Raw genomic sequence first — 15551 nt, 5'->3', positions numbered from 1 at the left:
GGCAGGGAGTCTAGTCGTTCCCCCCAGTCCAACCTCTCTCTTTACTGGGCAGGGAGTCTAGTCATTCCCCCCAGTCCAACCTCTCTTTACTGGACTGGGAGCCTGAGGTTTGTGGTGCCCTGCCTCCCTATGGCCTCACGCTTTACAATACTCTCTACCTCGTTTTTATATGTTTCATAGAGCCTATTTTTCAACCCTTTCACTATAATGGGGAAATATGGGGGTGGGGGAGGGGGAGGGGGAGGGGGGAGAGTAAGAGAAACATCTCTCGCTCCTCCTGACCAGTTCCTGTAATCACAGACAGACCATATGGACCTTGTTATCATAACATCTAACACAGGTCACAATGTAAGGTTGTTAAATACTCTAAAAACGTCTCCTGTATTTATTTTATTCATCCCTTCATCCACTATAGAAGATGTAAATCCTACAATAACAGCAAGCATCAGCTCTTACCCTTTTCCCCCCAGAAATCTGATACCAGGGCTGATAATCAATAGTTTTAGTCATACATTAAACATTTCTCTATCAATGGTGACATTGTAAATAAATGATGTTTCATTTTGGCTAATCTACTGCGCCTACAATAGCTGACAACCTCATCTCTCTTTCTCGCTCAGACACAAAAGCATCTTGATTAAAGGCCTGAGGAGCATGTACACAACCGCAGAGCCTCAGCAGCCCTTTCAACTCCCCCCCTTTTTTTTTTATTGTGGAACATGTTCCTAAATGTAATCAAAAACAGGCTCCTTAGTCCCAACCTTTAATTCAACACACCTTAAGTTCCCAAACCTACAGTAATGTAGTAGTATATCAATCAACAGTTGACCATAGCTACAGTACTTTCAATAGTTACTTTTCTCACTCACGTAGCAGGTAACGTCTCTAACTATGTACGTATTCCTGTTACAGTCCGTTACAGTCTGTTACAGTCCGTTACAGTCCGTTACAGTCCGTTACAGTCCGTTACAGTCCGTTACAGTCTGTTACAGTCTCCATTGAACAGCAACTGGCTAACACCTTTAAAAAGACCTTCCCTCGGTATATTAAACATTACTCTGACCAAATACATACAGCATTTAAGAATGTTTGCTTTGCCAAACTAAGATTATCGCCTGAGGAAATGGAGAAAAGGTAGAGGATTATAACCAGTGGTGTAGTGGAGGATAAACGCCAAGTAAACACAGTTTTCCCTCGTTATTTATTTTCCCAACAGTTTATAAGGCGTTTGAGAGAAAAGAAAATGCATTGAAAGTATAGGAAGCGTTACTTTTTTTCACTGTGACCGGCGATCAGAGTTTACCCACCTATTTTATTTACCACTTCAGCACTGATTATATGGTTTTACATTATGACGTGGAAAGATAGAGGGTTATAGGGGTTTACATTAGGGTGAAGAAAGACAGAGGGCATGATTATGAGTGTGAATTCTCACCTTCTCGACATTCATCTCCTACAAACCCAGGACAACACCTCCACTCCCGAGCTGTGACCTGCCGATAGGCCACCTTATAAGACGGCCTGACCACGGTCCTGTAGCTGACGGACGGACAGGGTCAACACAGGAACATCTTCATGTGGACTATTGCTACTATATACACTATAAGATGGCATTTATATCAAAACAGTACTCTGGGGTCGTCTGGTCAAGTCCTACCTGATGAGTTTGGTGCAGGGTCCTGGCCAGCGGCAGCCTTGGAACACTCTCTGTACCATGGTCTCTGTCCCATTGTGCACCTGGCACTTCACGGTCCTCAACACATTGTACTGGCACCAGTTCCTGTAATCACAGACAGACCATATGTACCTTGTTATCATAACATCTAACACAGGTCACAATGTAAGGTTGTTAAATACTCTAAAAACGTCTCCTGTATTTATTTTATTCATCCCTTCATCCACTATAGAAGATGTAAACCCTACAATAACAGCAAGCATCAGCTCTTAACCTTTTCCCCCCAGAAATCTGATACCAGGGCTGATAATCAATAGTTTTAGTCAAACATTTCTCTATCAATGGTGACATTGTAAATAAATTATGTTTCATTTTGGCAAATTCTGTCCATCCTCACAATGGATTGTCTCAGTGCGTCATGGTGTGCTCACCTGAGGTGAATGTTTGATCCGCTGCCTGGTGAACCTGTGGTCGCCCTCTGCTCCGAGTTGACGCTTTGACCAGTCACTCCGGGAAACTGGTAAATAAATCCCGTTCCCGTAGAATGACAGACCAGACATATCCATATTATGCACAGAGCGCACGGGAGCGATGTCATTGCCAAATGGCGTCTCCACAGAGTTCCAAAGCGCGAGTTTCTGTAGGTTTTCGTTGACTTAAAAAAAATAGAGTTTGAAACCCTTCGAAGGGTTAGATCTTTGTCAGATTTGGGGCAGGCGGAATAAATACACCGTAGTAGCCAAAAGTACAGCATTTAAGAGTTCGCCATGGTGCAGAATACAAGACAGAGCGCTGGATAAAACCAATAACTCAAGTCAAAATGCATTACACTGACCCCCATGCCCAAGGAATAATCTGCGTTTTAAACACTACTCTGACGTTGGACCCCCCTGCGAGATTGAAGGAGTCAGATATCTACTGTAGCTTGTGCGCGTAAAAAGCGCGCAGAAGTCTGATGAGGTAGAAAACCACAAGTGACTACTGTGTCATCAGGAAACGCTTTTAATAGGAGAGATTTTTTGGGGTGTAAATCGGCCGCTTCTCACAATTTTGATTTAGAATAAAGGTTAAATTGCAAGGAATTTAAAACAACTTCACTTAATCCTATGGATTATAAGAGCACACCCTGTCACATTTTAGGGAATCCACGTTATTTATAATGAGTGATACATGGAGAAAATCGGATCTCTCAGAAATGAAAATGGATGGCCCTCCCTTCAGTAAAATACACTACCATTCAAAAGTTTGGGGTCACTTAGAAATGTCCTTGTTTTCCATGAAAACATACATGAAATGAGCTGCAAAATGATTAGGAAATATAGCCAAGATGTTGACAAGGTTATAAATAATTAATTTTTAATTGACATAATAATTGTGTCCTTTGCCTTCATCAAAGAATCCTCCATTTGCAGCAATTACAGCCTTGCAGACCTTTGGCATTCTAGTTGTCAATTTGTTGAGGTAATCTGAAGAGATTTCACCCCATGCTTCCTGAAGCACCTCCCACAAATTGGATTGGCTTGATGGCCACTTCATACGTACCATATGGTCAAGCTGCTCCCACAACAGCTCAAAAGGGTTAAGATCAGGTGACTGTGCTGGTCACTCCATTATAGACAGAATACCAGCTGACTGCTTCTTCCCTAAATAGTTCTTGCATAGTTTGAAGCTGTGCTTTGGGTCGTTGTCCTGCTGTAGGAGGAAATTGGCTCCAATTAAGCGCCGTCCACAGGGTATGGCATGGCGTTACAAAATGGAGTTATAGCCTTCCTTCTTCAATATCCCTTTGACCCTGTACAAATCTCCCACTTTACCACCACCAAATCACCCCCAGACCATCACATTGCCTCCACCATGCTTGACAGATGGCGTCAAGCACTCCTCCAGCATCTTTCAATTTTTTCTACGTCTCACGAATGTTCTTCTTTGTGATCCGAACACCTCAAACTTAGATTTGTCTGTCAATAACGCTTTTCTTACTTTGTCCAGTGTCTGTGTTCTTTTGCTCATCTTAATCTTTTATTTTTATTGGCCAGTCTGAGATATGGCTTTTTCTTTGCAACTCTGCCTAGAAGGCCAGCATCCCGGAGTCACCTCTTCACTGTTGACGTTGAGACTGGTGTTTTGCGGGTACAATTTAATGAAGCTGCCAGTTGAGGACTTGTGAGGCATCTGTTTCTCAAACTAGACACTCTAATGTACTTGTCCTCTTGCTCAGTTGTGCACTGGGGCCTCCCACTCCTCTTTCTATTCTGGTTAGAGCCAGTTTGCGCTGTTCTGTGAAGGGAGTAGGACAAAGTGTTGTACGAGATCTTTAGCAACAAGAATAGACTGACGAGTTTCAGAAGAAAGTTCTTTGTTTCTGGCCATTTTGAGCCTGTAATCGAATCCACAAATGCTGATGCTCCAAATACTCAACTAGTCTAAAGAAGGCCAGTTGTATTGCTTCTTTAATCAAAACAACAGTTTTCAGCTGTGCTAACATAATTGCAAAAGGGTTTTCTAATGATCAATTAGCCTTTTAAAATGAGAAACTTGGATTAGCTAACACAACGTGCCATTGGAACACAGAAGTGATGGTTGCTGATAATGGGCCTCTGTACGCCTATGTAGATATTCCATAAAAAGATAAGCAGTTTCCAGCTACAATAGTCATTTAAACATTAACAATGTCTAAACTGTATTTCTGATTAATTTGTTGATATTTTAATGGACAAAAAATCTGCTTTTCTTTCAAAAACAAGAACATTTCTAAATGACTAGTGTATATATTTTACCTGATCCACCCAGAACGCAACCCCCACCCCCAAAAAAACTCCACTCTACCCAAAATAATAATTAAAACATAACTGGATAGCAGAGAACATGCCTACCATTTACCCTCACTCATAGGACAGACCAGAGCCTTAGATATGCAGTTTTAGAAAATGTTCTTCTTTTTGTAAGCATGACATGGCAAATTAGCCAGAAGGTTTGTTGATTCGCAGACCACCACGGACGGACGGACGGACGGACGGACGGGGGGGGGGGGGGATGGGGTCAACTGTAAGTGCTGTTATTGTGAAGTGGAAACATCTAGGAGCAACAATGGCTCAGCCTGGAAGCCACACAAGCTCACAGAACCGGACTGCCAAGTGCTGAAGCACGCAGCGCGTAAAAATCGTCTGTCCTCGGTTGCAACAATCACTACCAAGTTCCAAACTGCCTCTGGAAGCAACGTCAGCACAATAACTTTTTGTCAGGAGTTTCATGAAATTGGTTTTCTGGAGTAGTAGAAACACATTTTCTGGAGTGATGAATCACGCTTCACCATCTGGCTGTCCAGTGTATTAATATGGGTTAGGCAGATACCAGGAGAACGCTACCTACTGGAATGCATAGTGCGAACTGTAAAGTTTGGTGGAGGAGGAATAATGGTCTGGGGCTATTTTTCATGGTTCGGGCTAGACATCATACAATGACATTCTAGACGATGATGTGTCAAGGGAAGCCATCTTGGATTTGGCGTCTCTTCTATCAAATGTTTAACAGAAACAACTTGAATTGTTGCATCTCGTTGTGTTGTTGTCCTCCGGTGGCTAGCTAACGAGCTAAAATTGTCCCTTTCCTAAATTAGCCATGGATGGAGATAGGGATTTGGACTTGTGGTTTTACTTAATTCTCCGTACTGGACAATGATTATAACGCCAATTCTGATCCAACAATGAATTCCTACATTGTTGTGCCCCTGGCCTAAGAGGATGGAAGTTCAATATGTACGGTAGCTAGATGTAGAAGGCTAATGTTAACTAGCTAACGTTGCCCATGAATGGAAGTTAGGCTAGCGAGTAATCATTTTAGCCAGGTAGCCTAGGACAACAAAATATAGAAGCTTGTACTGTATGACAGAGTGAGAGACTATTTCATAGATATGAAAGACAGGAGGAAGGCATTGGTATTTCTCTGTTTCTCTATGTTTTTCTACTTGCACACACACACACACACACACACACACACACACACACACACACACACACACACAGAACCATGGACAGCCACATCATATTTAGCTTATGTTGATTGGACTAAATCGTTTTTGGTATATTTTAGTTGTCACTGTATTTGACAGAATTGGGGCTGCAGGTGGTTAGAGCGTTGGACTAGTAACCGCAAGGTTGCAAGATTGAATCCTGAGCCGACAAGGTAAAAATCTCTCGTTCTGCCCCTCAACAAAGCAGTTAACCCACTGTTCCTAGGCTGTCATTGAAAGTAATAATTTGTTCTTTACTGATTTGCCTAGTTAAATGAAGGTAAATAAAACATTTTTTTAAAATAGACTAAGCAGATGTAATTTGATGATGTTGAAATGGTGCTGGAATAATGGAGGCAGCTCCTGTTTTCTTTGCGACTTGCAGTATAACTCTCTGTGGTTCTAAATCAATAGTAGTTCAGTGGTCCGAAAATGTCTGAAACATGAACTTGCTTAAACCATGCTGTAGGTCATGTAACTGTCTGTTTCATGCAATATGCATGGTGGACTTCACCAGGCAGAGGTTGCTATCCGTTTTTTGTGATAAAACCGGATAGTTAAATTTATTCTGCCATTGTCTTCTTATTGTCTCGGCCTATATATTACGGACGCAAGGAATATGAATTAACAGAAAACAACGCAATTATCACAATACATACGGTGTAGGTTGTGGTTTCCCCAGTTACTTTACCCATTCACTGGGTTGGAGGCACCATTTGGATGGTGTGATGCAATTGCGGGGCCTCTGGATGCATGCGGAGGGCAAATTGGCCTATCAAATGTTGTAACAGGGCCCTGTATAGCTCTGCGTTGACCTGATTGGTTGACAGTAAGTGAGGGCGGGAGGTCCTGTATAAACACAAACTCACTTCCTTGACAATTTCCTTCAAAACAGATCTGCGCCGTTTGGCAACGAAGCACAAGAAGTATGAATGCCTTGACTTCTGCAGAGGCCATAATCACCATAAATGCTGCACGGCCAAATGCAGACGTCGGATTGGCCGTCAAGCGCTTTTAAGTGACCCAATGCCTGCAACCCAGCAGTTGAGTTCATTTAAACAACACAGCATTTTTTTTTTGTGTAATGTGTTACATCAAAAACACCTCCTCAGGCATTTCTTATCTGAAGCTGAATAGTCAAAATTATACAGCGTGCGCCGCAGGATATGCTTTGACTGAAACAAAATAGGCCCGATAAGAAAAGGCAAATCGTTTGTAAACACCATCTGCTTTAATTCACCAGCAAAACAGTTGTTATAGACCTAATTCCTTCCCATGAAATTGATTGAGATCAAATGATTGGCGTGGCAGTTTGGACATTTTACCAGTAAAATGTGAATAATTATCCTTCAAGAATATTCACAGTGATAATGGCCTGTTTTGAAATTTGGTATGCCTAACTTGGTGTTTGAGGGTATTAAAAACATAACATTTTCTTGAGAGAAGATGTGTGGGCATATAGGCAGACGTTGCAATTGGAGGATGCATTTTATGCACCTTTTCTATAATTATATTCAATATGTCTGTACAAACTTTGATTGAGAAATGATGATGTAATTTAATATTTTTTGGGGACTCCCTCACCTAAATAGAATAGCACTTCACCACTGCTCCTCAGCTGTAGGTTGTAGCACAACGTCATAGAGACAAACCAAAGATATTCCATATGCAGATAATGAGTAAGATAATGTGAGCGAGTTGCGTGGTCAGAAATCCCGCTCATACCTCAGGAGTAGTGCTTGCGCACCCCATCCAGCACTCCACTGTCACGACTTCCGCCGAAGTCGGCTCCTCTCCTTGTTCGGGCGGCGTTCGACGGTCGACGTCACCGGCTTTCTAGCCATCGCCGCTCCATTTTTCCATTGTTCCATTTGTTTTGTCTTGTTCCCTGCACACCTGGTTTTCATTCCCTAATCACACTGCATGTATTTATTCCTCTGTTCCTGTCATGACTTCTGCCGAAGTCGGTTCCTCTTCTTGTTTGGGTGGAGTTCGGCGGTCAACGTCACCGGTCTTCTAGCCATCGCCGATCCATTTTTTATGTTCCATTTGTTTTGTCTTGTTTTCACACACACCTGGTTTCAATTCCCTAATTACATGTTGTATATTTTCCCTCTGTTTCCCCCATGTCCTTGTCGGGAATTGTTTATTTGTTAGTTAGTTTTATATATTAAACTGCTTCGGCTATTCGCCAGGGTTTCCTGTTACAGCTGGACCTATACCTGGGCACCGTTTACCCGGCTCCCTCGGGAAGGGAGACTGTGTCCGCCCTCATCTCGTGCCTCCCAGGGAGAGCTCTGGAGTGGGCCAACGCCGTGTGGGGAGAAGGAGATGCAGCGTTGGAGGACTTCACAGAGTTCACCTGCCGACCACCCGCCTGAAGGTATAGCGGCGGGTGAGCGCCTCTTCCAGCTGAGGTAGGAGATGAGGAGCACCCAGGAGTTTGCCCTGGAGTTTAGAACCCTGGCTGCTGGCGCAGGATTGAACGACAGGGCCCTGATCGACCACTACCGTTGCAGTCTGCGCGAGGACGTCCGTCGGGAGTTGGCCTGCAGAGCCACCACCCTCACGTTGGATCAGCTGGTGGACCTGTCCATCCGGCTGGACAACCTGCTGGCTACCCACGGACGTTCAGATCGGGGTCTGGTGGTTCCATCCCCTCGCACCCCCTCTCCTGAACCTATGGAGCTGGGAGGGGCGGTGCATAGGGAGACCGGAGGGGGTTCCAGTTCGTGCACCATCTGTGGCTGCAGAGGGCACACTGCCGGTCGGTGCCGGGTTGGTCCCTCTGGGAGTCGAGGCAGCAGGCAGGGCACTCTGGCGTCACCCCAGGTGAGTCTGCACCACTCTCATCCAGAGTCCTCTGTTGTCCAACTGTTTGTACCTGTTTGTTTTCCTGATTGTTCCCCGCATTCCCAACATAAGGCGCTCGTCGATTCAGGCGCAGCTGGGAATTTTATTGACAGAGCGCTCGCTCTTAGTTTAGTGATCCCCATTATTCCTGTGGTTAGACCTTTCCCAGTACACGCTCTGGATAGTCGACCATTGGGGTCCGGGCTAATCAGGGAAGCCACTATCTCCCTGGCCATGGTGACGCAGGGGAGTCATGAGGAGAAAATTAGTCTCTTTCTCATTGACTCTCCTGCGTTTCCCGTGGTACTGGGCCTTCCCTGGTTGGCTCGTCATGACCCCACCATTTCATGGCAACAGAGGGCTCTCACGGGGTGGTCGCGAGTGTGCTCGGGGAGGTGTGTAGGGGTTTCCGTTGGTGCTACTATGGTAGAAAGTCCAGACCAGGTCTCCACTGTGCGCATCCTCCCGAATATGCTGATTTGGCTCTCGCCTTCTGTAAAAAGAAGGCGACTCAATTACCATCCCATCGACGGGGGGGATGTGCAAATACCCTGCGTCAGGGGTACATTTGGTCCTCCACTTCACCCGTCTCCTCGAGTTTCTTTTTTGTGAAGAAGAAGGATGGAGGTCTGCGCCCGTGCATTGACTATCGAGGTCTCAATAAAATCACTGTGAGGTACAGTTACCCACTACCTCTTATCGCCATGGCTATTGAGTCAATGCACGGGGTGCGCTTCTTCACAAAACTGGATCTCAGGAGCGCATACCACCTGGTGCGTATCCAGGAGGGAGACGAGTGGAAGACGGCGTTTAGTACCACCTCAGGGCATTATGAGTACCTCGTCATGCCATACGGGTTGATGAATGCTCCATCAGTCTTCCAATCCTTTGTAGACGAGATTTTCAGGGACCTGCACGGGCAAGGTGTAGTGGTGTATATCGATGACATTCTGATATACTACGCTACAAGCGCCGAGCATGTGTCTTTGGTGCGCAGGGTACTTGGACGACTGTTGGAGCATGACCTGTACATCAAGGCTGAGAAATGCCTGTTCTTTCAGCAAGCCGTCTCCTTCCTAGGGTATCGCATTTCCACATCAGGGGTGGAGATGGAGAGTGACCGCATTTCAGCCGTGCGTAATTGACCGACTCCCGGGTTTTGGTCAGGTGGCTGCTCCCATTACCTCACTGCTGAAGGGGGTCCTGTATGTCGGCAGTGGTCAGTTGAGGCGGACAGGGCTTTTGGGCAACTTAGTGTTCTCTTTACCTCGGCGCCCGTGCTGGCCCATCCGGATCCCTCTTTGGCGTTCATAGTGGAGGTGGACACGTCCGAGGCTGGGATTGGAGCGGTGCTCTATAAGCGCTCGGGTACGCCACCAAAGCTCCTCCCCTGTGCCTTCTTCTCGAAGAAGCTCAGCCCGTGGAGCAAAACTTTGACGTGGGGGAACAGGAGCTGTTGGCTGTCGTCAAGGCCTTGAGAGCATGGAGACATTGGCTTGAGGGGGATAAACACCCCTTTCTCATCTGGACTGACCATCGCAATCTGGAGTCCATCCGGGCAGCGAGGAGACTGAACCCTCACCAGGCAAGGTGGGCCATGTTTTTTACCCGTTTGGTTTCACCCTTTCGTACAGACCAGGTTCCCAGAACATTAAGGCAGACGCACTGTCCCGGCTGTATGACACAGAGGAGCGGCCCATGGATCCCACTCCCATACTCCCCGCCTCTTGCTTGGTGGCACCGGTAGTATGGGAGCTGGACGCGGACATTGAGCGGGCATCACGTGCAGAGCCCGCTCCCCCTCAGTGTCCAGCTGGGCGTCTGTATGTTCCATCTGCTGTCCGCGATCGGCTGATCTATTGGGCCCACACGTCACCCTCCTCTGGTCATCCTGGGATCGGTCGGACGGTGCGCCGTCTTAGTGGGAAATACTGGTGGCCCACTTTGGCTAAGGATGTGAGGGTTTATGTTTCCTCCTGCTCGGTGTGCGCCCAGTAAGGCTCCTAGGCACCTGCCCAGAGGTAAGTTACAACCCTTACCTGTTTCACAACGGCCGTGGTCGCACCTGTCGGTGGATTTCATAACCGATCTTCCACCTTCACAAGGTAACACCATGATCCTGGTCATTGTGGATTGCTTTTCTAAGTCCTGTCATCTCCTCCCTTTGCCCGGTCTCTTACGGTCCTACAGACTACGGAGGCCCTGTTTACTCACGTCTACAGGCACTATGGGGTGCCTGAGGATATAGTGTCTGATTGGGGTCCCCAGTTCACGTTGAGGGTCTGGAGGGCGTTCATGGAACGTCTGGGGTTCTCAGTCAGCCTTACCTCAGGTTTTCACCCCGAGAGTAATGGGTAGGTGGAGAGAGTTAAACAGGATGTGGGTAGGATTCTGAGGTCTTATTGCCAGGACCGTGCCCTGGGCAGAGATGGCCCAGAACTCACTCCGCCACTCCTCCACTAACCTCTCTCCTTTCCAGTGTGTATTGGGGTATCAGCCGGTTCTGGCTCCTTGGCATCAGAGTCAGACCGAGGCTCCTGCAGTGGATGACTGGCTCCGGCGCGCGGAGGAAACATGTCCATCTTCAGCGCGCCGTGCTGTGCCAGAAAGTTGGCGCAGACCGTCACCGCAGTGAGGCCCCGGTGTTCGCACTGGGGCCTCTCCGCCTGCCCTGTCCGCCTGCCCTGTCGGAAGCTGGGTCCGCAGTTTGTGGGGCCATTTAAAGTCCTGAGGAGAGTGAACGAGGTATGTTATAGGTTACAGCTTCCCCCCGATTACCGCATTAACCCCTCGTTCTTGTGTCTCTCCTCAGGCCGGTGGTGGCTGGCCCGCTCCAGGAATCTGAGGTGCGGGAGGTTCCTCCGCCACCTCTAGACATCGAGGGGGCCCCGGCGTACTCCGTTCGATCCATCCTGGATTCGAGATTTCGGGCGAGGGGCCTTCAGTACCTCGTGGACTGGGAGGGGTACGGTCCGAAGGAGGACATGTTGGACCCTTCTATGCTGCGGGATTTCCACCGTCTCCGTCCTGATCGCCCTGCACCTCGCCCTCCGGGTCGTCCCCCAGGCCGGTGTCGGCGCGCTGCTGGAGCTGTGCGTCAAAAGGGGGGGAGGGGGGGGTACTGTCATGGTTCCTCTCCTTGTTCGGGCAGTGTTCGGCGGTCTTCTAGCCATCGCCGATCCATTTTTCATGTTCCATTTGTTTTGTCTTGTTTTCACACACACCTGGTTTCAATTCCCTAATTACATGTTGTATATTTTCCCTCTGTTTCCCCCATGTCCTTGTCGGGAATTGTTTATTTGTAAGTACACGTGCTATGTGTTACTGGTGCGCTACGGGTTTTGTACCCATGTGTTTGTTTTGTATGCAGTTAGTTTTATATATTAAAGTGCTCCAGCTATTCTCCAAGTTCTGCTCTCCTGCGTTTGACTTCCTTGCCACCAGTTACACACCCCTTACAGTTCCCCTCCATGTCTTTGTGTGAAATTGTTTTTGTTACATGTTCGTGTGTACGCGCCAGGCTGGGTTTTTTCCCCGTTATTCCGTGGCTTTTCACGAGGGATGTTTATTGTACAACATTTGCTAATTTTTTGTGACTGTTTCGCGCATAGCACTTTTACCTTTGGCTGGAGGTTTTGACGCAGTGGCGTCTGTCTGTTTTATTGCCTCTGCCTGAATAAAGTGTGCGCCTCTTCACAACTCTGTTCACAACTCTCTGCTCTCCTGCACCTGACTTCTCCACCAGTAGCGCACACCTTGACAGAATTTCACACCATCCATGGAGTAAGCAGGAGAAGGTACCCCGGTCAGAGGAGTCGAGGAGCGCATCCGGGAACACTCGGCAATGTTGCAACATCTCAGTGCCACGATGGATCGTGTTGTCCAGACCATGGACCGCTGGGAGAGACAGGAAGTCTCTCCAGCGCCTCGACCAGTGCAACCGGGGTTACCTCTACCCGTCCCTCCTGGATCCAGTCCCAGTGGGATGGGTCTCTCCCTTCCCAGGGAGTATGATGGGTCAGCAGCACGGAGCCAGGGGTTCCTACTACAGCTGGAGAGCAGGTGATAAACATCTCTCTGGCCACACTTGCCAGGTTGGGCAGAGATGCAAATGTTAATTTTTTTTTAACATTTAGGTAGGCCTAAAGGTTTTTAGGCAAAATAACCCGTTCAAACCGGAAAGGTCCTTGAAAGTGGGAATATGTCAGGTATATTGGGCCAAAATCTATTTTTGACCTATTGTATAGATAATAGAACAAAATGAATAACTTTTAAGAGATCAGATTTTTTTGTTTATAAATCATTTGCTACAATGACAGACTTAGATAGCTACCCACCTAGTTCCTTCCTTTTGTATGTGCATGTAACAACACCAACATACTTTTTATGAAAGGTGTCTTTTCAGATTCAACAATTATTCTTTAGTCGTGGACACTTCATCACTACATTCCCTCTCTTGCTCTTGGTCCTTGTCTTTGTAAGTTACCTTCTGTGTTTTTTAAAAATTATTTTTAAATTTCACCTTTATTTAACCAGTTAGGCTAGTTGAGAACAAGTTCTCATTTGCAACTGCGACCTGGCCAAGATAAAGCATAGCAATTCGACACATACAACAACACAGAGTTACACATGGAATAAACAAAACACAGTCAATAATACAGTAGAACAAAAGAAAACAAAAAGTATATATACAGTGAGTGCAAATGAGGTAAGTTAAGGCAATAAATAGGCAATGGTGGTGAAGTAATTAAAATATAGCAATTGAACACTGGAATGGTGGATGTGCAGAAGATGAATGTGCAAGTAGAGATACTCGGGTAGAAAGGAGCAAGATAAATAAATAAATATAGTATGGGGATGAGGTAGGTAGATAGATGGGTTGTTTACAGATGGGCTATGTACAGGTGCAGTGATCTGTGAGCTGCTCTGACAGCTGGTGCTTAAAGCTAGTGAGGGAGATATGAGTCTCCAGCTTCAGAGATTTTTGCAGTTCGTTCCAGTCATTGGCAGCAGAGAACTGGAAGGAAAGGCGACCAAAGGAGGAATTGGCTTTGGGGGTGACCAGTGAGATATACCTGCTGGGGCGCGTGCTACGAGTGGGTGCTGCTATGGTGACCAGTGAGCTGAGATAAGGCGGGGCTTTACCTAGCAGAGACTTGTAGATAACCTGGAACCAGTGGGTTTGGCGACGAGTATGAAGCGAGGGCCAACCAACGAGAGCATACAGGTCGCAATGGTGGGTAGTGTATGGGGCTTTGGTGACAAAACGGATGGCACTGTGATAGACTGCATCCAGTTTGTTGAGTAGAGTGTTGGAGGCTATTTTATAGATGACATCACCGAAGTAGAGGATCAGTAGGATGGTCAGTTTTACGAGGGTATGCTTGGAAGCATGAGTGAAGGATTCTTTGTTGCGATATAGGAAGCCGATTCTAGATTTAATTTTGGATTGGAGATGCTTAATGTGAGTCTGGAAGGAGAGTTTACAGTCTAACCAGACACCCAGGTATTTGTAGTTGTCCACGTATTCTAAGTCAGAGCCGTCCAGAGTAGTGATGCTGGACGGGTGAGCAGGTGCGGGCAGTGATCGATTGAATAGCATGCATTTAGTTTTACTTGCGTTTAAGAGCAGTTGGAGGCCACGGAAGGAGAGTTGTATGGCATTGAAGCTCGTCTGGAGGTTAGTTAACACAGTGCCAAAGAGGGGCCAAAGAGTGTGTTTTCTTTATGAAAATATTTTGGGAACTCCATGACAGTAGCTAAAGCAAGGGGCTATAGCAGCACACAAATAGACTACAAAAGCATTCTGGGACGGGCTTGCCCTGACCTGGTGAAGTGAGTGCTATTGGAGTGAAATTGGAGCGGCCTTGGCCGATGCTCCAGCCTTTGGGAATCTCGCTCCATGCTCCAGTCAGATTGTTTTATATAATCAGGTCCATTTAATTTGTATTAAAAATCAATTATATCAGTAGCAAGCTTTGGGCCCCCTCATTAGCTGCCTTGGCAACAGCTAATGGGGAATAATATATATATTTTTTAAATACCTTCGGTCCTCCTGATCTTCACGCTCTCCATCTCAAACAGATCAGGATATCAGTAGGCCTAGCAGTGAAAAAAGGAAGTACATTTTCTTAGAAATATCAGTTTGCCCTGTGCTTCTCCAAGCATGCTCTTAGTATAGCCTAGGTCTATAGGCTATGGATCATTTTACTGAGATCACACTAGGCACATTTGATATGGAGCGCCCAGCAGAGAATCAGGGATGAGGGGCATCATGAGGCACACATGAGATACTGTACTATAATAAGCAACTCATTTCCAAACCCTGAGCAATATGACATTTACATGGATAACAAATGACATGACCCTGGACTAAATAAAACAAATACTAAACCTTCTCCCATTTTCCTCTGGGGTAACTATCGTGTAAATGTTGATCTTTCCTTTACATTAGCATTTATTTTACAAGTCTATGGTGCTATTTTTTTGTTGTTGCCTAAATTGCCTCCACATTTTCATCATATTTGGGTACTAAAAACATTTAAATTCTGTTTAAACAGAAAATAAAGGACAATTGTTAGACTTATCTAGCTTAATGAAAACACATGCCTACCAGTACAAAATAAGATCTGTTCTCTTTTTAAATTACTACTAAACTTAAATTTGCTAGCTAATATCTTTGATGGTATCTGGATACGTTGTATGATTATTGATCTGGATAGATTGCCCCCCACTGACAAAATCTAAATATTTCAAAAATTTGCTCTCAGGTGCAGAGTGCAGCTGAAATGAGTGATAACTGGGATATGTGTTAAGGTGAATCAACTGAAGTTGGGGATCCCTGGCGTCTATGATGCACGCCGTTTGATGGCGAGCGCATGATTGAGGAGACCCTGTCTGTCTTTCTGAGTTTTGAGTGTTTGACGGATAAAGTCATACTAGGGTATATAAGTTGTTCCTTGAGAGAGCTTTTGTTCCGAACCCACTACAGTGCTTCAGGTGCCAAGTTCATGG

At 46.1% G+C, this 15551-nt stretch overlaps 1 protein-coding gene across 3 annotated transcripts in view; it reads right to left on the bottom strand.

The window, feature by feature from the left end:
- The window catches only part of LOC115163797 (collagen alpha-1(XXVI) chain), a 42229-nt gene extending 39627 nt beyond the window's left edge, over positions 1–2602 (bottom strand). The window contains exons 1-3 of one of the 3 annotated variants that reach the window (XM_029715975.1): positions 2107–2602; positions 1658–1780; positions 1436–1533 (exon numbers count right to left, since the gene is read on the bottom strand). In XM_029715975.1, the coding sequence (XP_029571835.1) occupies positions 1436–1533; positions 1658–1780; positions 2107–2429 (544 nt within the window). In that variant the 5' untranslated portion in view covers positions 2430–2602. Of the gene's footprint in view, positions 1–1435; positions 1540–1657; positions 1781–2106 lie in introns of all 3 variants that reach the window. The other 2 variants (XM_029715973.1, XM_029715974.1) reach the window with 2 other exon arrangements.
- Positions 2603–15551: the final 12949 nt, after the last annotated feature.

This window comes from Salmo trutta, chromosome 26 (assembly GCF_901001165.1).
Source record: "Salmo trutta chromosome 26, fSalTru1.1, whole genome shotgun sequence".
NCBI lineage: Eukaryota > Metazoa > Chordata > Actinopteri > Salmoniformes > Salmonidae > Salmo > Salmo trutta.
Note: the sequence above shows the minus strand (reverse complement) of the source record. Positions and strands in the feature narration are given on the sequence as shown.